This window comes from Podarcis liolepis, assembly GCF_965112155.1.
Source record: "Podarcis liolepis genome assembly, chromosome: 10".
Lineage (NCBI taxonomy): Eukaryota > Metazoa > Chordata > Lepidosauria > Squamata > Lacertidae > Podarcis > Podarcis liolepis.
The window spans coordinates 66,848,146-66,872,556 of record NC_139562.1 but is presented as its reverse complement, the minus strand read 5'-3'; the positions used below and the strand labels follow the sequence as shown (position 1 = coordinate 66,872,556).

General features: G+C 44.0%; 1 protein-coding gene across 1 annotated transcript in view; it reads right to left on the bottom strand.

Moving 5' to 3' along the window:
• Positions 1-24,411, bottom strand: part of SLC13A1 (solute carrier family 13 member 1) — an 87,967-nt gene that overhangs the window by 23,975 nt on the left and 39,581 nt on the right. The window contains exons 3-8 of the mRNA XM_083463563.1: positions 19,128-19,256; positions 17,982-18,118; positions 8,685-8,872; positions 8,515-8,572; positions 8,369-8,426; positions 4,984-5,147 (exon numbers count right to left, since the gene is read on the bottom strand). Of these exons, the coding sequence (XP_083319689.1) occupies positions 4,984-5,147; positions 8,369-8,426; positions 8,515-8,572; positions 8,685-8,872; positions 17,982-18,118; positions 19,128-19,256 (734 nt within the window). The remainder of the gene's footprint in view (positions 1-4,983; positions 5,148-8,368; positions 8,427-8,514; positions 8,573-8,684; positions 8,873-17,981; positions 18,119-19,127; positions 19,257-24,411) is intronic.

Genomic DNA, 24,411 nt, shown 5'->3' with positions numbered 1-24,411 from the left:
GTACATAAAACCAATCAAGCAGTACACTCATCATCACAATGAACAACAGTACAAGCCAGAGCGGGAAGTCTACCCAAATCCACATCCAGTTCGGTCAAAGGCTTGGATCAATGTGTGCTTTGGCACCCAAAGCCCTGCAAGGTCAGTTCTAGATGAATCTGTAAGGGGAGGGCATTCACATGCCCACCAAGTGCCCCCCTTTTTCCAGGGGCAGTCCTGGATTTACAGAAGCTGTCCCAGTTTCTGATTTGATCCCAGAATGTCCCCTTTTCCTTAGGACATCCCCTGTGCTCCCCCCCCCCCGGGGGAACGCATACCCCTAAACATTTTGTGAATCTAAGTTTGACCTCATTGAGGGGCAGAATTTCAATATGAATAGGAAAATGAGAGTACCCCTAAACATTTTTTAGAAATAAAAAAAGCACTGGACATCCCTATTTTCATCAGAGAAATGTTGGAGGGTATGGAGTTGTGGAACCTCGAGCCAAGGGGATAAGTAACTATACAACCTTTAGAATACATCTGAAGGCAGCCCTTTGTAGGGAAGTTTTTTTTTTAATGTTTAATGTTTTTTTGTGTTTTTATATATGTTGGAAGCTGCCCAGAGTGGCTGGGGCAACCCAGTCAGATGGGCGGGTTGTGGTTGTGGTTGTTGTTATTATTATTGAATAGGACACACCTATTTTCATCAGAGAAATATTGGAGAGCTATGCATTCCATAGCCCTTTTCACATGTTGCTGCGTCATCTGGCTCCAATTCAGCTGCTTTCTATGATTCCCTTTCACCTTCCTTGCACATTTCATTTCACTTCACTCAAGTGGTTTATTAGATTCTGAAAGATACCATGGGCAGCCAGCTGCAACTAGGAAGACTCGGGGATTTGGTTCAGTCCACATTTTCTAAGTGAACTGACCTGACTCACACCTCCTGAACTATTATGCAGCTCAGAATGCAGTAATCCTTCAGCTTTCTTGCAACTCTGAATTTTGCGAGATGGTGCTCAACTCAAAAAAAAAATGTTACCGACTCGCGACGGGACGACAAAAAGTGAAGCCGGAAGGCTGGTGCCGCAGCAATTTGGGCTGCTAAACACGCCCCCTCGCAGGCACCTGGTTGGGTGCCTGCCCATGGGCGTAGGCCAGCCAGGTGAGTGGGAGGCAGGGGGCTAACGCCCCCTGCTTGAGGCGGAGTCCGGCTCCCGACCACAACCACTCCTCTCTCTTGCAGGAGGAGAGTCTTTAAAGGTAAAGGTACCCCTGCCCGTACGGGCCAGTCTTGCCAGACTCTAGGGTTGTGCGCCCATCTCACTCAAGAGGCCGTGGGCCAGCGCTGTCCGAAGACACTTCCGGGTCACGTGCCCAGCGTGACATCGCTGCTCTGGCGAACCAGAGCCGCACACGGAAACGCCGTTTACCTTCCCGCTGGTAAGCGGTCCCTATTTATCTACTTGCACCCGGAGGTGCTTTTGAACTGCTAGGTTGGCAGGCGCTGGGACCAAACGGCGGGAGCGCACCCCGCCGCAGGGATTCGAACCGCCGACCTTTCGATCGGCAAGCCCTAGGCGCTGAGGCTTTTACCCACAGCGCCACCTGCGTCCCCCTGGTTGGGTGCCTGCGTCCACCTGGTTGGGTGCCTGCCCGTGGGCGTAGGCCAGCCAGGTGAGTGGGAGGCAGGGGGCTAACGCCCCCTGCTTGAGGCGGAGTCCGGCTCCCGACCACAACCACTCCTCTCTCTTGCAGGAGGAGAGTCTTTACCGTGGTGTATATAAAAATATACATTTTAGATTAGAATGCATGTTTTGGGAAAGGCCTATTTTGTGGAAGGAGAGGGAATAAAATGCATACAAATAGGCATATTTTTGTGGGGAGGTTTCTTTTTTTAAGAAGAATTAGAGATGGACACAGAAGCGGGAGGGCATAAACTTATGAATGAAAACATGTGAAACTGACATTGATGCTGAATGGGGGGCATGAATGAAACTCTGTGAAACTGACAGGAGTTGGCTGATCCACTCATCTCTAATTACAACTCAGAGAATGCACAACCACCTGAAAGTGAGAGGTGAGTAGTGGTGCAGCTAGGTAATTTTGGACCCTGAGATGACCCCATCTCTTCTCCAACCCTTGGGGATGGGGAATCTCAGGATTGTGGGTTTGAGCCTCACATTGGGCAAAAGATTCCTGCTTGTGTGGGCAGGGTGGTCCCTCCCCCTACCTGGCCTGACCACCTTGGCAACGCCTCCCCAGGAGAGATTGGGCAACTGGCTGAGGTAGGCGGAGACCTCCAGTGAAAGCTGGATCATAAAGAAGGCTGATCGCTGAAGAATTGATGATTTTGAATTATGGTGCTGGAGGAGACTCTTGAGAGTCCCATGGACTGCAAGAAGATCAAACATGTCCATTCTGAAGGAAATCAGCCCTGAGTGCTCACTGGAAGGACAGATCCTGAAGCTGAGGCTCCAATACTTTGGCTACCTCATGAGAAGAGAAGACTCCCTGGAAAAGACCCTGATTTTGGGAAAGATGGAGGGCACAAGGAGAAGGGGACGACAGAGGACGAGATGGTTGGACAGTGTTCTCGAAGCTACCAGCATAAGTTTGACCAAACTGCGGGAGGCAGTGGAAGACAGAAGTGCCTGGTGTGCTCTGGTCCATGGGGTCACAAAGAGTCGGACACGACTAAACTACTAAACAACAAAAAGACTTTGGTCTGATCCAGCAAAGCAGCTCTTATGATCTCCAACAAAAACAATGGTGTTGCATGTCAGTGCCAAAATGATCCTGGAGCTGTAATCAAACCAGGGCTCGTAACAAAATGCCCATCTATAAACAAGAAAGAGTTTTGTAGCGCAATTCCAGGCATGCTTCCTCAGAAGAAATCCTGCACTGTTAGTTGTTCAGGGTGGAATCACATAGGTAATTAGTTGGAGATGTGTTTTCCTCTGGTATGGTTATTATTCCCTTGCCTTGCTTGTAATGAAGTTTGAAGGCTTTAATGTATCCTTGCTTATTTGATTATATGTATGCTTTTATTTTATTTGCTTTAAAGGAACTATGATATATTCTCTTGTGTAAAATGCAGTTTAGGATGATGCAATTTTTAGCAAATTACAGGCGGCAGATAGACAATATTCCAGGCAACTAGAAATCGCTTTAACAGATTAGACATATTTGGGACGCAGAGTGAAACTGACAGAATGATCCTTGATACTGCGGTTGTTGTCAATTAGTATCAAGTGTAAAAATTGCAGTTGCCTCAGAAATAGCATGAAGTTAAACATCATATATCTTCAGCTGTGAGAAAAGTTTCTTGGGGCCAAACTGTTCCACCATCGTTTATAATTATAAAACATTTCTAAGACAGCCTCGTGATTTCAATGAGTTTGTTAAAAGGAGGGAGAGCAAACCTGCAGAATAATGTTTTTAGACATTATTTTCCTTTTTTCCATTCTGCATTTCCGGCCTGTGTGAAGTGTTCCAGCTGTAATATTGTGTCTATTTGAATGCCGTATTGTCCTGTGAGCTCATGGTGGTTGGACAAGGATCTTTGAGTCTAAATTCCCTTACCCTCAGCTTCAGTTTACTATTTCTGCAATGGAAATAGTGCATAGTCCAGCAAAAGTTGAATACTTTAAGTTCCATTGATTTCAGCAGGAGGGATTTAAGCGTGTGTTTATGTCTCCCATTGAAATAACGATGAGCCTTAAAATTTCTGGATAGATATTGACCACTGGGACATCGAGGACAAAGACAATGGAATTGCAAGGCTTGGAATACTTTATAGAGCCTGGGTGGATAGATAGTGATTGTGGTTCAGAAATTCTCTGGCCTTCTGCTTCTTTGTTTACTGCACGGTTAAAATGTCATTGGTTTGTAAAGTAGAAGTTGTGGTGGAGTGTTGTTGGCAGCTAAACTGCAAGAGCATCATCATGTGACTCACCTGAATATTTAGCTAATCTATGAGAGATTTATGTGACCCAGCAGTAATAAGGTCAACTAACCTACAATACCATCACATGGGTAGGCTCTTAAGTATATTTGGGGGACAGAGCTGGATTGGGATATAAAAACTTTATGTGGGATCATCTTAACAGATGGTCCTGGTTGTGGGCAGGCCCTCAACTCAGTTCCCCCACCTTGGCATGGGTGGAGCTATTGCCCTCACACCAGGGTGGCACCACGATTACCCAGGGCTATTGCCCAATCAATTTAAACAGGGTGATCATGGGGGAAAGTATAAAAGCGGCTGCCGAACACCAACCCACCCTCCCTTTAATTTAGGTGTCCTCTGGCCTTGCTTTGGACTTTGGTTGGTGGCCCGTCTTGGGACGGGGACCGGGTAGGAATTTTTTCCATTTGGCAAATTGGCACTGGCCACTTGGTTTTTGCCTACCTCTTAGCAATCATCACAACTTTGTAAGGTTTGGCAGTTAGGCATTGGCTTATAGTTGAGTGGGGGAGGGGAGGTCTCCCCTCCATTGTCCAAGGGTATTCCATTAAAGGAATCTTGGGCCTGGATCTTGTCTGAAGTCCACTTGAGGGGCTAGGGCCATGCCAGGCCTCTGGGAACACCGGGGGAGATGCAGGCACGTTCCCCTGAAGCAGCTCCCCTTTGGGTGGTTTACCCTTACAGACTTTCTGCAAAGCGGGCAGGAGTCCGATATAGTCTTTTGCCAATGCCTAAGCCAATACTGCTCACATTCCCTGTAATCAGTAAAGTTGTGGCCCAAAAATTGTGCCCAATAACCTTAAACAAAAATTCCGTGTCTGTGTGTATTACTTTATTCTAATGGGGGTTGGCTTGAGGGTCTTGACACTCAACCCAGTTGGTATCTGTCTTGGATCTGAACTGATTTTATGTATGTGTCGATCTTTTAAACTGTTTTTTATTATTCCCAGTTGTTGTTTGAAGTGCTTTTATAAAAGGAAGGAAGTGAAAACAGGTTTCAGATTTAGAGAAACTTGTTTTGTCTCTTTTCTTACGTGTTGAAGTGCTCAGCAAATATCAAGTTGGTTGAAGTTCCTGTGATGGTCGTCAGTCCGCCAATAGTTGACGAATAGGCAATGCACAGGCACATGACTTTACATATCATGTGGTCCCTTTTGTTTCGGTATTTTCTTCCGGTATCACTTGGTTCTGGAGTCTCCTTAAATAAGAAATGAAAAGAACAGTAAACATTTTCATTTTCGCCTAGCGACATGTGAAACCTGCCCATCTTTGTTCAGAAATTGAAGGAGCTGAGATTTTTGCAAATCTTTTTGGAGGTTTTAGATAAAACACATTGTAGAGCAAAGACTCTTTGAAATAACCCATGGTGTATTTCTGACGCGTGTAGGTTTTCAAAACTTGTTATTGTTCCTGGTTGATGAATCAGGAAGAATAGCAAATAATACATCCTAGAGTTCAAGTTGGCAAGAACAGCTTGGCCTGCAGAAACAGAAGCAGCCTCAGCTGCTCTTTCCCCTCCTCCATATTCACGACTTGGTAAGTTTGTGAAAATATGAGAGAGGACAGAAGAAGGGGAAGAGGCAGATGGAAGATGCTGACACTGAGCCATAATGAGCAGAGGCAAGAGGGAAGGGGGCTTGGCTCAGAATGCCTTGGGGATTATTGAGCTAGGAGAGAGCGAGAGTTTCTAAACTGTGCCATTTTATAAAATTCTTCTTCATCCGTAAGAACAGTCTCACTGTGGTGGGCTCCAGCACAGGTAGTGGGAAAACACTCACAGGAGATGGAAATCTGCATTCAGCATGGAAAAAGTATTCACCATAGAAGGCTTATTCTTCCCTCTCTGAGTGGTGCGAGGCTGTCACCATGAGCATCTGCCATTATGTGCAGGATTTGGCTTGGGTGTAGTGATGGCATGCCAGGGCTGAATCCTACGCATGCCTGTAACTCCTCAAGATGGCCTTATTTATGAACCCATGTAGCTGGAAGTCACAGTGAAATGGCTTCCCCACCACCCCATAGACCTCATGAGAACAGGTCCAGCTTGGTTGACCTGTGGGCAGGAGGAGGGGATATCCTTTTTTAAAAAAGCCTTGAAACATACTTTTTATCAGTGAAGCATTGACATACCTCTGCCACATCTCAAATGCTCGGTGATGCATTCAAAAATAATAACTACATCACTCAAACTAAGACAGCTCAAATACATGCATGGTAATTGGAAGAGGCACATTTAGCTCACTGTAGCTCAACATCTCTCTTGGCTCCGAGCTTTGGGGTCTGATACTGATATCCAACCCACTCTACCCCATTTTTGTTTGATTTGAACGATCTCACATGGAGACTAAATTATGGAGCATCTCAAAGGGATGTAGGAGCATCTCAAAGGGAAATATTTTTTAAGGTCTGTTAAAAAGTCTGTGTGATTCACAGGTTTTCACACCAGAATACCAGAATACTGGTAAATAGATGTTTGCAGGTGGTGGGACAGGTTTGGTTGTAGCAAAATGGCGACAGACGTGTACATTTAAAAGAAAAAATGCATTGATCTCTTAGGTAGGCACTCGTGGATGCTGTACTTTTGGTCCCTGCAGCCTGGAGTGCAGGGAGAAAAAGAGAAGGAGGAAAATGTATGGACACACAATTTTAAGACCACCATCCCAAGACTTCAACCACTAATGTCCCAGGGCTCATGCACACTTTTGTTTGATCTGCATTTTGATCACATCGTGTGCCGATTAATTCATCTGGGTCCGAGAGGTTTTCTCGTCGTTCCACAGCTGTGCCTTGTGAAAATCCCACCGAACCAGAACTTATCAGATGTGCAGAGAATTCAGGGAAGGCTTTTCCTTCGCTGAGCTTCAATTCAGCAGGTAAGATTTACGTAAGGCGCAACAACGAGAGAAGCTCTCAAACCAGGGGGAATTAATCAGGGCACAATACAATCAAAATATGGGCCCAGTGAAAAGTGGGAGGAGCCCCCAGGCTAATAACTTCAACCAAACATGGATTTCTGAGAATGAATTCATATAATTAGTTGGGTTTAGTGCACTTCTCCTTCCCTGTCATGTCCGTTTACTGAAACGTGTCAGGGAACGACTTTTTCATCCATGATGCACTTTAAAGACTCCAGTTACAGGGGGATGGCTTTGAGCCAGGGGTTAATGAAGATGATCCGAGTCTCGAGATAAGAATTCACGAGTAATCATTACAAAGCAGAGTTACAAATTGCACCACAATTCTTGTTCCAAGACTTGCCAGCAACTTCACAGTCAGACTAGGGCCAGGGGTGAACTGAGTCCAAAGAGGAAGATCTAGGGGAAGGATCTCAGTGGGAGGGAATTGGTTTGGCATGCAGAAGATCGCAGATTCTACCCCCAGAAACTCCAGGAAGGGCGGAAGAGCTGCTTTCAGTCAGACAATACTGAGCTAGATGGACTAAGTGGTTTGCCTCAGTTTAAGGCAATATTCCCACAAGACAAGAAAGAACATGGACGCAGAAACCAGTGGAGAATATTGCAGCAGGAACCATTAGCGGGATGGATTAACAGCTGGAGATACAAGGGTAGCAGGCAGGGCTCAAGAAACCTGTCAAACCCAACAAAACCTATAGTATGACAACACCTTTCTTAGGCAGTGGCGTAGCGTGGGTTGTCAGCACCCGGGGCAAGGCAAGTAATTTGCGCCCCCTAACCTGTGGATTAGCGCCCCTAACCCCCAGATGTTGCGCCCGGTGCGGCCGGCCCCCCCTGCACCCCCCACGCTACGCCACTGTTCTTAGGACCAACTGAAAAGTCACAAAGTCATGAGCAAGTTCTAACATTTGCTCCTGACTTATTGGCATTTCATTTGTCCCTAATCATCACCCTGTAGATTTTGGATTTCATCAACATGGCTAGCTGCATCCTTTTCTTTAATTTGGAGACTAAAAGCTCACTCACAATTTTGTATTATACCATATTGCAGATTACCCGAAAGGCAGGATACTAATAATTTTAATAAAGAAATAGTAAATGCGTAGACTTTGGGTTTTTTTGTCCAGTGGACCAACAAAACCACCTCCTTTTTTAAAAAAAAGTTATTTGGAAAGCTCAGTCTGAAATGGATCTCCACAGGGACTCTTCTTTAGCTCATCCTTCTAAAGAGAATGACCTGAAGAGAAAACCAGTTGCTGCAACCCAAAAATTGGAAGGAAGAGTAGCACTCTTTCTCGTTTCCTCTTTCGGCTTTATGTGCTTTTCAAAGCTCAAATTAATTCTGTTGGACCTAAAAGAAGTGACCAGAGAGGGTGGTGCCAACAGCACTCTCTCCAAAATCCAAATGTGTCAATGGACCTAGAGAAATTAGTGACCCTGACCTACTAGGCTGAAATCAAACCATAATTTCAAAATTAAAACGCCACGATTGCTTATGAAATACCTTTTCCTTCTCAATCTTGCACACAGTGTGAACAACATGAGCAGACCCGTTGCTGTATCTGGAAAAAAGAAACATGCAGTGTTTATAAGTGATCTGCTGTGCTTGAGCAAACTGATATAATATACGTGATCAAAAATAAATTTTACCCATTAATTTGCTTTGTTTTCTCTTTCCAGCCAGCTGCTTTGCATTCATCAATATCTTCTATTTTAAAAGAGAGAGGGAGAGAGGTGAAAAGTTGAATAGGAGGGCTTCAGTTTAGCTGGTCTTTCCCCAGGGAAGGTAGAGGTGGAAAACGTCCAACATCCCTGCGTACCATCGAGTTCCAGCGCGTGATTGGTGGCTCCATTCGCGTGAGTCATTTCCAGGCCATCCACTTCAGCTTCAGCACTGGTGATTTGCTGAGCCACTGCCTCTACGATGGGCATCACCATAGCAGCAGCGGAGGTGTTGCTAAGCCACATAGACAGGAAGGCACAGCTGATCATGAAGCCAAGGGTGAGCCTGAAAGGAGAAGCACCTCCATGTATTACTCTACAATCAGCCCTCAGCTTAAAACAAAGGAATGGTTCTTTGCCATCAGAATGAGACCGAGTTATCATCATCTTCATGAAAGAGCTTGAGTTAACACGTTTGCTACCAAATGAAATTTTCCACAATGTGGAACCACTTGAGCTCAGGCATGTGCCAACCACGGCTGGCGTTTTGGTGCCTTTCAAAGATTTAACTGTGTTCTCAGGCTTCCACTGATGCTTAGTCCCTGATTAATGTTAATTTGCCCCAGATTGCTGCTGTATTATTATTATTGAAGAAGTTATTACTTGAAGAATATTATTATTTGAAGAAGTTATTGTTATTATTATTTGAAGAAGTTATTACTGTTTAAATGTTTTAACTCTTTTAAAATATCATCAATTCTCTTCTCATGCGCATTTCCACAGGAGTCTTGTGAGGGAACACTAGAGACAACTGTTTTATCTCAAGTCAGACCACTGGTCCATCTAAGTCAGTCTTGTGTTTATAGTAGCTAGTAATTCTGGGCTGCATCAATAGGAGTATAGCATCTAGATCAAGGGAAGTAATAGTTCCACTGTATTCTGCCTCACCTGGAGTACTGTGTCCAGTTCTGGGCACCACAATTCAAGAAGGACACTGACAAACTGGAACGTGTCCAGAGGAGGGCAACCAAAATGGTCAAAGGCCTGGAAACGATGCCTTATGAGGAACGGCTAAGGGAGCTGGGCATGTTTAGCTTGGAGAAGAGGAGGTTAAGGGGTGATATGATAGCCATGTTCAAATATATAAAAGGATGTCACATAGAGGAGGGAGAAAGGTTGTTTTCTGCTGCTCCAGAGAAGCGTACACGGAGCAATGGATCCAAACTACAAGAAAGAAGATTCCACCTAAACATTAGGAAGAACTTCCTGACAGTAAGAGCTGTTTGACAGTGGAATTTGCTGCCAAGGAGTGTGGTGGAGTCTCCTTCTTTGGAGGTCTTTAAGCAGAGGCTTGACAACCATATGTCAGGAGTGCTCTGATGGTGTTTCCTGCTTGGCAGGGGATTGGACTTGATGGCCCTTGTGGTCTATTCCAACTCTATGATTCTATGATTCTATGATTCTAGTATTGGCTCTCTAGGGTTTCAGACAGAGTATTTTCCTGAACCTGGGTGCTTCCGCATCATGTGCTTCTCACAGAGCTGCAACCCTTCCCTATGCTCACATGGTCAAGCTCCAGTATAACCTTCTTTGCCCTTCCGTACTCAGGAACCAGAGATTATGCACCCATCCAATTAAAATCAACAATGGGAGGAACAACATAATAAGATGTAGGGCAGGTGTAGAGAACCTTTGGCCCTTCAGATGTTACTGAACTACAACTCTTATCTTCCTTAGCCATTGGCTGTTGGGAGTTTTAGCTTAGTAACATCTGCAGAGAGGCACCGTTACAAAGAAAATGGATGACAAGACCTCAAAGGACCAGGCTACGGAGCTCATCTTTAGGAGAGATGGTTCAATCTATTCAGACAATAACAAAAATGGTCTTGTAAACTTTCTCTGGTAAAAATTCCCTAGATCACACCCCAACTAACTGCATAGTTATGGAATACATTCTAGTAAAGGCAATATTTAGCACAAATTATGAAAATTTATAAAATTGTAGTTTCACCAATTGATGGTTTGTTTTTTTGCTGTGAAAAAGGCTTTTCAAAGGACAGCAGGTTGTACAATGGACTCCTCTCGTATATTTTGACACTCTGGGACCAGGGCTGTGTCTTCATGATTTATGATGTGTAAAATGCATGGCTACTTGGACAAGTCTCATTAGAACATCCTAAATTAGTTCAGTGCATCAGATTCCCAATTAGCTTGCTGGCTCAAAGTCCTTCCAGGTAAGCTGATGTTTTCTTCTCTAACCAACAGACAGTTTATCTCCACACAGGTAGGCACTGAAAAACAGTTGCACGGAACCTGCACTCTCAGTTTCCAATTGTATGTGTGACAGCAGTACACTGCTAAATGGGGATCTACTTTACTCCCCAAACCAGTGCCCTGATTCATTCCTTTGCAATAGTCACTCCACATATGCAACTTGGAACTATACTTTCACTGACTCCATGTTCTTGCTGTGTAACAGGGTAGGGAATCTGTAGCCTTCATAAGATGCTGGAGTTCCATGATCGCTAACCAGCATGGCCAGTGACTAGGATTTATGGTTGTTGTAGCCCAGTGGTGCTGTGGGTTAAACCACAGAGCCTAGGACTTGCTGATCAGAAGGTTGGCGGTTCGAATCCCACGACGGGGTGAGCTCCCGTTGCTCGGTCCCAGCTCCTGCCAACCTAGCAGTTCGAAAGCATGGCAAAGTGCAAGTAGATAAATAGGTACCACTCCTGTGGGAAGGTAAATGGTGTTTCCGTGCGCTGCTCTGGTTCGCCAGAAGCAGCTTAGTCATGCCGGCCACATGACCCGGAAGCTGTACGCCGGCTCCCTCGGCCAATAAAGCGAGATGAGCGCCGCAACCCCAGAGTCGGTCACGACCGGACCTAATGGTCAGGGGTCCCTTTACCTTTTTAGCCCAGTATAAGTTTCTCTTTCTATTTTGTTTTCCTTCTACCTGCTCTCTGCTGCTTCAGCTTCTCTCCTCCTTGCACCCCCATCCAAGCAAGCCTTTTGTGGAAAGATTCTCCAGCCATTTCTATTTTATTTTTAGGCTGCTTCTCTGGGCAAACTTCCAAAACAACAAAAGAAAATGAGCATCATTTTAAAACTTTAAACAATCACTACACACACACACACACACACACACACACACACCTGGAAACAGCAAAACTCAGACCGGTACCCATCTAATAAACCTCAGTCTTGGAAGGGGTGTGTGGATGGTCTTCAGGGCCAGCCCAAAAATCTGCAATGTAGAAATTTCACACTGGTCCAGTGGAAGAGAATTCCATCACCATGGGGCCACCAAAGAGGAGGCTCTCCACCTTATTATCTAGGGGGTGAACATACCAGGAGAGACTCAAGTGGATATTAAAGGGATCGGCTATCTTCAGCAATGCTATTTGGTCTTCTGGATAGATTAGTATCCGTTCCTCTTTCCTCACCAAGATTTCACTGCCAATTCTGTTCTGCTGCCATGTGCCCCAAACCATTCCAAATGGGATACTCATTTCTTTGACGCTGCCAACTTGGTAACCTTGCATACTTCGTTGAAGTTGCTCCCACAGCACAGTGCTGGAGATGGCGAAAAATGATTTGGTCAAACTTTAACTTGTGAAAGCACAACCTTGTCTACGTAAGAAACGACTACGAGGTACATGCATCACCTACACCATTTTTACTTCGTAACAAGTGGTCCCAGAATGGATAATTTTTACAAAGATTGCAGAGACCTTTGGAATCAGTGTGGATGGAAAGCACTGCATAAATGTTAATGATTACTTAAGGTAAGGGCAGGCTCCTTGAAAAATGCAAAATGACTTTACAAGTTATTTGGGTGGCACGACCCACATCCTGGCTGATGAAATCTCGCCTCCTCTGAAATAAAGCTGCTTGCTCCTACATTATAGGGGCACCAAATTGTGATCAGGTTACATTTCAGTTCTGGATAATTTCTGCCTATTATGCCTACCTCTTATTAAATGGATAATAGTCATTATTGCAAAAGGCTCTAGATGAACCCAATTGAAGGAGTTTATTTATTTTAAGGTCAGACTAAACATAGGCTATTAAAGGTAATTCTGAAGTTCTGAATGTCATGGTCAAAATGTCCTGCAAATAAATTTGAGGCACTTTCAATCCTCCTACAAAAACTTTGGTCTGGAACAGAGCTCTCAGCCTTTTGCCAGTTTAGCAAAATCTTGCCAGAGGCAACATCCTTGCTTCTTCCAGGAACAGGGGAGAAATCCAACCCGTTCGCTTCTCCAAATGATGTATTTATCCAACCAAACAATTCATACTTCTTTGTTTTTTAGCAAAAATAAATTTTAAAAGCGACTTAGAAACCTAAATGACGTGAAAAGCGGGGTATATTATTAATAACTAAAAATTTATATTATCAGGGGACATGGCAAAAATGCAGAAATTAGGCAAAATTGCATACAAAAAAGTATGTATGGGGGGCATACAAAAAGCCATACTTTAAATATAATACAAACTCATTGTGTAAACTGAACTTAAGATTTGAAAAGTGAGAAACACAAAGGTGCTGAAATTGGCAGATCACCTGTCCATGCTTCTTCCACTTTCTGGATAAGGTTATGAAATCCAGTCCTTCCTGGGATTTGTAATTTCTAGAACTAGGCAAAGGCAACTTTGCAAATTCTAGTAGGTATCTGGATATGACCGGATTTCGTAAGCAAGGATAGGGGATATAAACATCTCTTAAGAAGGCAAATTCTGTACTTCTCCTCCCCTTCTCTTTTGAGGGGGGAAATACACTACTGCTGTGTGTATGTAACAAAAGAATGAAGGCAAGGATGATTTACAGCAGTTGAATGTGATGCTGTGATGCTGAGATGCTGAGTGGAGTCAGGGTGAGTAAGAGGTGGAGAAAGTCATCTGAGAATGACAGTCGAAGAGGAGGAGTTTGGATTTGATATCCCACTTTATCACTACCCTAAGGAGTCTCAAAGCGGCTAACAATCTCCTTTCCCTTCCTCCCCCAAAACAAACACTCTGTGAGGTGAGTGGGGCTGAGAGACTTCAGAGAAGTGTGACTAGCCCAAGGTCACCCAGCAGCTGCATGTGGAGGAGCAGAGATGCAAACCCAGCTCCCCAGATTACGAGACTACCACTCTTAACCACTACACCACACTGGCTCCCCAGACTTTGCATAAAGAGAGGAGTGAGTGGATAGGAAGGAGAGAGGAGAAAAGAGTGGTGGGTCAGGATAACTGCTGAAGAGGGAAGTCAGTGTGCTTTGTTTTGTCAGGGATGGGGAACCCGTGGCCCGCCAGGTGTTGCTGGACTCCAACTCCCATCAGCCCCATCCAGAATGGCCAAAGATCAGGGATGATGGGAGCTGTAGTTCAGCTACACCTGCATGCTCTGCATCCCCGGGCAAATGTGTTAAACTGAAGCATTATTTATTATTTTGCATGCAGCAATGCCTTGTTCTGTGTTATTTCCCCTACACACATAAAATGGGGGGTTCTAGGAAGCCATTTCTCATTGCATATGCTGGTTTGGGCTTTTTGAAAGCAGAGTCTTGCTTGTCTCTGCCATTCAATAGATGATGGTAGTAGGGCATTTGTGGGGGAATGACCTCAGTGACCTTTAGGGGCCAGGGCCTTGAACAGGAACCTGGTAACCTCACCAAATATAGGAATGAACTTGTTGGCTGTAGTGGAATGGGAGATTCTAATAAACTGATTTTTATTTTTTTTAAAAAAAAAAAGGTGGGGAGGGGGAGGGACAGAAACTGCCTGCAGAGAAGAAAAAGAATTCTTCAAAAAAGAAAAAGGGGAAACAAAGGAACTGCTTTATTGCAATCTCTTTTTGATAGCAAACAATTTATAAACCAGCATTCAAATGATCATTATGTACCCAAGAGTGTAAAATTATTCCCAATAGATTTGGGGCTTGAAAACTGACTGATGATCCCTGTTCTAAAGCGGATTCCAAAAGACTATTTCACCTCAGTTTCCCTTCATCTACTCTGCCTACAACCATTTGAAATCCATGCAGATGGCTTCATTTATCACTAGGAAAGGGTTCAGTATTGTTGGCCCAGGTAAGCTGGATGTAAATTCTGAGCAGAACTGGGCTAAGACATCTACAAGATCTGAGACATTTCCCTCAAAATCTCTTGCTATTTCACAAATGAGAAGGAGGCTGCCCTCTTGGATAACCTGCCATTATGATGTGACTCTGCAGGGAATTTTTGGGTGCACATCTCAAGTTACTTGCTGCTTTAATGACACTATGACATGAAATGACATAACCCGGCTGAACAAACACAGCAGCCTTCCTCTGCCTGCGATATTGCTGGGCAATAAAAACCGATGTGCGCCAGCCAGCATAAACAATGCTTTCGAATTATGAGAGTTGGAGCCCCATAACAGGAAGAGCACCTGGTTTGGGACAGCAGCTATAAAGAGCGAAAAACAATCATCTCAGAAAGTGATAGAAAACACTTTCTTATCTTAACTTGACATATTATCTGTCCAGATAATATTGCTGTTATCAGTGCAACTGGGATAACACCCAGCTCAAAGGGTACTTTTGGAGGGTCAAAAATTACCTCTAGGAGGAATTTACATGGAGCCACCAGCCTATTTAACTTCAGCATTGCATATTTTGCATGCCATTAAACATCATGCAGATGTTCAATTAATGGAATTGCTGTTTGACTTGCTTCTTGGTTCAAGTCTGTGGCAACTCTTGAGTACCGTTGCTTATTTTAGGGTTCCAGTATTCTTAACATTAAGGGACGTGGGTGGTGCTGTGGATTAAACCACAGAGCCTAGGGCTTGCCGATCAGAAGGTCAGTGGTTTGAATCCCCGCGACAGGGTGAGCTTCCGTTGCTCTGTCCCTGCTCCTGCCAACCTAGCAGTTCAAAAGCACAAAGTGCAAGTAGATAAATAGGTACCGCTCCGGTGGGAAGGTAAACGGCATTTCCATGCGCTGCCAGTAAAGCGAGATGAGCGCCACAACCCCAGAGTAGTCCGCGACTAAACCTAACGGTCAGGGGTCCCTTTACCTTTACCTATTATTGATATTGTGTTATAGGAGAATGTCACCAAGTGAAACTAACTGCACCACCATTTCAGGAAAAGCTTCACCTGCTAAACTGCTGTCTGCCACACAGGTGGCTTTGCAAGCAGTGAAGATAACAAACATTCTCAGTCTTCATTTTCCCTTTTAAGCCAAATGGCAACAGTGGCCTGCCTGATGAAGTAGTAATAAGGATAATTATTTTGCTGTTCTTGTTTTTTAAAAACAAAAACAGTGTTTGCGTATTAAAGTACAATATATTATTACAGGAGGCCAGGTGACCACTGGGTGGCAGGCAGGCATGCTTACAAAATTCTCCCCATCCAAATTTCTTTCTGGTTTCTGGGTTTCTGAATCATCTGGTCTAGTTTGCAAGCCACACCAATGCCTAAGGAAGCTGCCATCTTCTATTTTTATTTTCAGGCTCCATAGAGGCCACTGCAAATGCTTAGCCTGCCACAGTTTTAATTTGTTTCTGTTGGTTCTTTAATCTTCTTAATTCTCACCCTACCCACCACTTGTGCATATTGCTAACACAGTGAAAAGGGGTATTCATCCATTGGATTGCTTGCACAGATCAGTAAGAAAGACGGGAAAGCGATGGGAACAAATGGGGGGGAAATTAAAGCTTCAGCAAACTATGCCCTTTCCAGAATTAATTTTAGAAAATGCCCATGTTAAATCAGAGGAAAGAATGAGCAAACCCATAAGAGAGCAGCCTTGGATTACCAAGGTAATCCACTCATCATTTGATGGGCATGTTCAGTTGCAGAGACAAAATCTGGAGCAACCGTCTACACCCTCCTTACAGCACTGTTGACATCTTGCTGTGGGCTTAGAAAACACACACACACTGTGAAATCAGCCTTGATCAGTTCATGGGCTGGGCTTTTCCCTGGCTTTCCTCTGCCCTCCCTGCATTTTGTGAAACCAGCCAGACTATGGATGAAGAGGTTAGGTAAGGTATATTTCTGGATTCCATATTTACCAAACGGATGGCTTCATCATCTCTTTCCCATCTCCTATCTTAGCATTCTAATTACTCCTAATGGCCAGGTTTGGCTCTTTGGTGCCTTACGATCATGATGAGATCTTATTAGGTGAAGAAATAATGATACTCCAAACCAAAACTGTGATCAGTCTTGCAGGCAGGGATGTACACACAAGCATGGTCCTCAGGGTCTCCAAGGTTCACTGAGGTTTCCCACTTCACCCATTCTGCTTTCCCTAACTGTGCTAATTTACCATCATCAAGTGAGAAACTGACAACTCCTTGCTTCCCCTTTCACAGCAGCATCTGACAATTCAAGAACCAAAAAGCCTGCAATGCTGGCAAACTGCTTTTGGTCTTGCTGATTGGATTGACAGGGGCTACCTGACCCCTTACGAACAATAAAAAGGAGCACAACATGATATTTCATTTCTCCTGTCTTCTCGTTTGTAACAGCTGTCAGCAATATTTTGGGGGGTGGAGGGGGTGGGCTTAGTCTTCCTATCTGTCTGCAATAAAACTGCTTAGCACTACCTCAGCTTTGGATGGAATACTAACGATGAGATAATGTATGAAAGATCTCTCAGTTGCTTAATACCAGTCATTAAGAAGTATGAGTCAGAGCTGTTCACAAATTCATCTGCTATTTTGTTCTGAGCCGTGCGCCACTATTGCCAATAACAGAAGTGTTTCGTGTAAAACTCGTCTTCTCATCCCAACGATATGTATAATTCAATTTTGGCAAAAGACTGGCCTTAGCAAATCTCTTTAGCAGCCAAATAAAACTGTAATTATGGCTTGTAAATGGCAGTGGTGTAGCATGGGTTGCCAGTGCCTGGGGCAAGGGTTAGGGTTCCTGTAGTTCCTGTCAGGGCCGGGTAGCAGTAATGGAGGTGGGGAAGGGTCTTCCCAGCAGTGAGAGAAAAGCTGGGGATGTGAGACCAGTGGTGGCCATTTATTTTATTGTTATTGTTTAGTTCATGAAATTTTTACACTGCTTGATTGGTTTAAAAAACACACCCTCAAAGCAGTTTATTTTTCTTTTGAAATTTTGCACACACACCCAAAATTTTGCACCTGGGGAAACAGCCCCTCTACTCCTCCCCCACACACACCATATACTTTGTGATACTTTGCACACAAACCCACCCAACTTGCCCCAAAGTTGCTACTTGAATTGTTGTGCTCCAATCACAATTACATAACACTGAAAATTGCAACAGGTGAAGCTTCTGTTATTGCCAGAGAGCTACAGTGCTGGGGAGAGTAGCATCTGCAGAATTTCTTCTTATTGTGCAGTTTTATAAAGGATAGGTGAAGAAAAGAGCTGGCAAGTCTACTTGCACTACAGAGCCAAAGGGGTTTTCAGTTTATATCAGTTTCTTTTGTCAGTATGCTACATACCATGCAGGGTTAACACCCACCAGCATCACCATTTTCAAGGCAATTCTCTTGTGCAAATTCCATTTCTCTATTGACGTTGCCAAACAAATCACTCCCGTTAACAGCAGATGAAAATCTTTGAAATAAGCCGATGCCACCTAAAAGCAAAATTCATTTTGTTTAGCTAAATGTGCGCTATTTAGCTACCATGATTCCATCTCAGGAAAATAATGAGCTGTACAATTTGTGGAGGAAAATCGAAACGAATGAAGCCACCTAGATGTATAAAGAGAAACAACAGGGACTTCAATCCTCACGATTGCTCTTGAAACCAGGAGCTGCTGTTGCTAGAGGAATAAAATTAAACTAAAATTAAACATGGGATGTGTTTCAAGGGAGGCGGGCATTGACAGCACCATGCTGAGGAATACCTGAATTCTAGCACCATCTCTCTGTCCCAGCAGCAAACCCAAAATATGGAGTTCACCCGCCTCTCTGTATTCTCTAGCTTTGCCCAGTCAAGATGTCTATAAATTTGGTGCAACAGTTGGACTTGGATGGGTCTAATGGGAGTTGGTGGAAGGCATGGGAGTTGGGAGCCAGCCTGGTGATGGGCCATAAGAAACTCAGAAGAATGAGAGGGGAATGAAACCAATTTCTCCAGTGCAGAAAAGGTTCTGCAAAGGAGCAGGCCGTATCCATAAAGAGAGTGGTAGCCAGTGCTTGGAAGAAAGTTGGAAAAGCTGAACTTTTGGCCCAGATTGTATCGGGTTTCAGGGGCAAATGGGATGTGAAATCAAGTTTCAGGTTTCATCACTGCTGTCTCCTGTGTTTCGAAGTGGTAGCAAGAGGCATAGTGGTTGTGATTCCCTTGCTGTACTTCTAGACAGCACCAGTCTCCCCAGCCCACCAGAATGGGCTCAGTAGGGATGCTTTGAGTGTGTCCAAGGCCTCGAGGCATTAGGATTTGTATAAATTCACTGTTAAAGAAAGCAAATAAAGCAAGCAAATGGTTTGATGTTTGGGCTACCAAATATATGGGCAGTTGGAGTAGTGGAAGGGAAAGGAAAGGAGGAGGAGGAACAACAACAACAACAACAACAACAACAACAACAACAACAACAACAACAACAACAACAACAACAACAACAACAACAGGAAATTTACCTGTTTGGAAGCCATAATTCCGAACAATGGGAACATTAAAGCAGGAAGTAACGCTGAAACGGCCAGGGGTAATGCTTCTGTGAGCCAAAAGATGGCCACCACAAATAACGTGTAGGCACATTCTGCTTCCTAGAATTGAAAAGAGAAAATAGAATGAAAGAAAAACAGATTCAGATTTCTGTAGTACAACACGAGCAATCAGACAGAAAACATTATAACCCCTGACTGGAAAGGACGATAAGATATAATGGGGAGACTCTCCTCTTCAACTAGACTCCAGCGATTTCCCAAGTCACATTCACAATGTTGCTGATATAGCAGAAACCTCTGTTCTTTGAGTCATGTTCCAAGAAGGATCACCTGAAGAATGAAATAATAGCTATCTGCCATGGCCATTTGCTTTCAAATTCTAAATATTATGTTTTATTTATTTATTTATTCGTTGTTTTCCACAAACTGTCAATGGAACAGACATTTGAGGGGAGGCACTGCGTTGCAAAGGGGCTGCATCTCAATGAAAGAGCAGGGTGCTTTGAATGAATAAGGTTCCAGTTTTGATGGACACCGCCAGTTAAAAGGACCAGGTAGCGAAAGACCTCTGCTTGAAATCAAAGTAGACAATAGTGAGTTAGAGCAACGGAATAAAGTGGATTCCTTTGTTGCCCTCCCGTGAGGTGGAAGACTGTGCTTTGTCCAAAGAGTCTTGGCGCTTTGTCAAAAGCTATATTTCCATTTCCACTCTCCTTCCACCCAACTTTTATGGCCAAAAATAATGATACTTCAGATTCCTCTGGGGGAACATGGTGGGAAACACAACACCTGCCACCTACCTGAATACCTCAGAACAATAATAGCGAGAAACGGGGATCATTTCTCTGTGAGGAGACTGGCAATTCCGCTGGTGGGCAAATGTCACAATATTTTGTAAATACACTCATGCATAGCCTTATTTTGAATCAGCAATATTTTCACCCAAAACGAGACATCTACATTTAACTTTAAAACAATATGAAAAGATGTTAGGACATCCCTATTCTCGTCAGAGAAATGTTGGGATGTCCCTCTTTTCATCAGAAAAATGTTGGAGGGTATGTTTCCAGTCCAGTTGCTGGTACAGCTGATACAGCTGGAAAAATAATTATTTCCTCCTTTCCCTCTGATGACAGCCCTTTAGAATAGGAATTTTCTACTGAGATTCAGGGACATTGGAACTTGATGTTCCCATGCTCAGAATTTCATCTGGTGAAAGCCACATCCATGCCAAACACACAAACGTAGAAAAATCTGTGCCAGGTATGAGTTTTCCATTAACATATATATTTCATTAATACCAAATCAGCACATCAATATGAAAGTTACTGATCCTGAACCATCTGTCCTCGTTTATTTAAGGTGGGGTGTGGAGGTCAACCATACAGACTGTCATAGCCATCTCTGAATTAGCGGGACATTTCCCCACATTTTGCCTCAATATATTTAAATGAAATGCAGAAGCCAACACAGAGTTAAATGCAAAATTGATTTTGATCACCTGCCGGGGCGGGCGGGGGGAAAGAATCTGGGAAGGTGGATTGTTACAGGCCAAGGCTTTCAAAAAAAGAAAAGGAAAGGAAAGGAAGTCAAGATATTTATTGACTAAAATTGAGTCTTGGCCAAACTACGCATCACGCTGTGCTTAATGTGCAGTGTTTAGTTAAGTTTTGGTTGATTAAATAACAGGCATGGGGGAAGGTGATTCCACTGTAAACACTTATTTCTTCACTCTTCACCCAGAAAGGAAATTCCCCACAACAATGACTTAGAATGGAAGGCAAGAGGTGGGGAAGGCACCAAATTTTGGCATCGTACACTAAAATTTGAAAGCTTGCCACTGTACACAGAAGCCCATCTGAGTTCCTTTATGTGTGGGGAGTTTGGTGACACCCTCTGGGAACGTTTCCCTCAGGCTTCAGTCCACACGTGGTGGGCAGATTTTCATTCCATTTGTGGCAGGAGAGTAAAGAGATAAGCCTTTGGTTGCCATGGTCCAAGGGCCTCTCTACCTAGCCCTCAGCACTCTTTCCAGGCCACACTCTTCACAAATAACGCAAAGCGTTATTTGTCGGGCTGTAATGGGCCCTTGGACTTGGGTCATGGCTCTTGCTTGCCTAGTTGGAGGAAATGGTGTGTAAGCTTCTGTAGAAACTAGCCGATTATAAGGCAAAATTACATTCCTTGTTCCATACCCTCCAACATTTCTCTGGTGAAAATAGGGACATATCCTGGGCTTCTGACTGCCCACGACAGGGATGTGGCCCTGGGAAGGTTACCCAGAAGGGAAAGAACATCATTTCCCACCCCTAAACAGCAGCATTTTATTGTGTGGCTGTGTGGTCTGAGACTATTGCTACCCAAGCAATGCAGCAGGAAGAAGCTTGGGAAGGAGCCCTCAGGCGACGACGACGAAGAAGAAGAAGAAGAAGAAGAAGAAGAAGAAGAAGAAGAGTAGTAGTAGTTTGGATTTGATATCCCGCTTTATCACTACCCAAAAGAGTCTCAAAGTGGTTAACATTCTCCTTTCCCTTCCTCCCCCACAACAAACACTCTGTGAGGTGAGTGGGGCTGAGAGACTTCAGAGAAGTGTGACTAGCCCAAGGTCACCCAGCAGCTGCATGTAGAGGAGCAGGGAAGCGAACCCGGTTCACCAGATTACGAGTCTACCGCTCTTAACCACTACACCACACTGGCTCTCTCAAGGTCATGTAAGAAGGGTCTGAGGTGCACCGTGGCAGAGCAGCTTTCAAGAGGAGGAATAAAAAGTCACACTATTTCAGCCAACTTGCTGTGCTGCTGACACATAATCATTGCACACTGTTTCCCCATTTGATTGCTCAACAGAAGTTTCAGACAAAACATCCAGCCAGCACATATATGGCAGGGACAATTTCAGGTTGGGTTTATTTTTACTCAAGCACTGGGGATGCTTAAGCCCTACTGTGCTGGATTCATCACAATCTTAAGAACTCCTTAGGGATGCGATTACCTCCCCCAGACATGCTGTGCTCTTATCGAGAATGTATAGCCTCCATGACTTGCCACAGGAAATATTTTGAGGGGCAAACTGTCTTTGTGTATTCCAAATCACTCCTTCTCTCCCCCATCTATTGCATCCGTTTCATTGGAGAAATCCCTCGTTTGCATTATAGGGCAAAGAAGATAGATAGATAGATAGATAGATAGATAGATAGATAGATAGATAGATCACATCAATTTCTCCACATACCTCAGTAATTGAAACATTATTAGGACCAACCATAATTGTCATATAATATTGATCAAGCTTTTGTGTTTCCCAGTACCTTTCAGCAGGCTTGATGTTATGCAAAGCAGTGGTGCAGAAGGGAGGAGTAAGAAAGAAACAACAACAACCAAAATGCAGATGGTAAACGTCTTTAAATGATGAACGTGTGATATTAAGATATATCTGCTATAGCGCGCTCTCTTTCTCTCTCTCTCTCTCTCTCAAGTAAAGGTTAATAAAAATGCCTCTTTGTATGGTTGAAAAGTGCCCTTTTCAGTTCATTCCAATCTAGTGAAAATTATTTTGAAGAAGCTTTGACGTGTGGAAAACTTGCCATATCTTTAATCTTGCTCTTCTCTGCATTTTTCAGACTGTGAAACATTCTGAGTTGTTATTTTACTGATGCGGCAGGTGGAAAGAGGCCCAACAGATCCATCCGATATCAGTGCATGGAATGTCTATCACTTCCTCACATTTACAACCTGCACCAACTCTCTGATCGTCATAAAAAAGTAATTCTGTGGACCATTGATGATCCATAATGAGCCTTCCGGTGGTCCGCAGAACCACAGCAGAAATAATGGAGGAAAATTCTCAAGATCTTTTCGAACTTCTGGTGCAGCTTGAGTCTATGTGCAGGGCAGAAGCAAAGGAGATGGATTGCTATATAGTGTAAAAAAAAATTGCTAGGTGTATTCACACTCCACATCACAGGTACGTTTGTTGATGAGATACGACAGTTTGGGCCAATTCATTGGCCTTGAATCTTGATTGTGACAAACACAAGGGTAGCCAGCTTCATCAAAACTCCATCAGCCCTAGCCAGCATTTTCAGTGGTCAGGGATAACGAAGAGTAGCATTCCAACAACACCTGAAAGGTACCACATTGGCCATCCTTGCACAAATATCTCAAATGTCAGGGTCCTGTCTGACTAGGACCTTGGGGAGACTTCCTCAGAGGAAGAGGCATGGAATCCCACAGAAAACCCCCAACTGGCAACCTGAAAGAACCTGCTCTTGTCCTATGACAACTCAAAGAAGCTGGTCTCATAAACCTCTCACCTGGCCCTCAACAACCTCTCTGATCACCATTTGCACTCTACCTTGACCCCACTATTTCTTCCTGTTCACCAGCTGGACCTCAAGAGCAAAAGCAGCAACAGGCCTGGTGGGTAGTGCAGAGTCAGTGTAGAACCATTCATGTTGCCAAGAGATGTTATCACCAAAGATCTCCTGAAGAAGAAGGGTCTACTTGGGAAAAGTCATAGAACAAGGATGGGGAACCTGTGGCCCTCCCAGATGTGTCTGGACTACAACCACTCATGGTACCCCGCTGATATTGTAAACTCCAGCTCCCATCAGCCTCATGGCTAACGGTCAGAGATGGTGGAAGTTGCTGTCAAAACATGTGGAGGGCATCACAGTGGCTAGTCCTGTTCTGCAGTTTAAGAGATTACTGCGTGTTTCCAACTTCAGACTTTGGAAACCTCAAAAGTTAATTGATCTAAACCCAGTTTATATGTAGGCCTTCTTCATTTACACCAGGCTTGCCCAAACTTGGGTCTCCAGCTGTTTTTGGACTAATATTCCCATCATCCCTGACCACTAGTCCTGCTAGCTAGGAGTGATGGGAGTTGTAGTCCAAAAACAGCTGGAGGCCCACTTTCGGGAAACCATGATTTACACCCACAGTCACCTGGGAGCTTCTTCTTCAAGCTGGGATCACAATTGGTTGTGGTCTGCAACCTTATGGGTTACAACATTTTCTATCTGATCATCACCTTTCTAATGATGTCTCTTTCCAATCCGATCATCACCTGGCTTCCAAGAGCTGTTTAACATCCTGGGAAACTGATTTCTCCACAGCTGTGTGGCATGAGTGTGATGGAGCAATAGCTTGGGACAGACAGCTCTGCCTACTTTTTAATGTTCTGAGTCATCTGGAATAGATTTTGCCATGCAGTAATAACCACAAAGAAGATGTTATTACCCAGCTCGAGCTA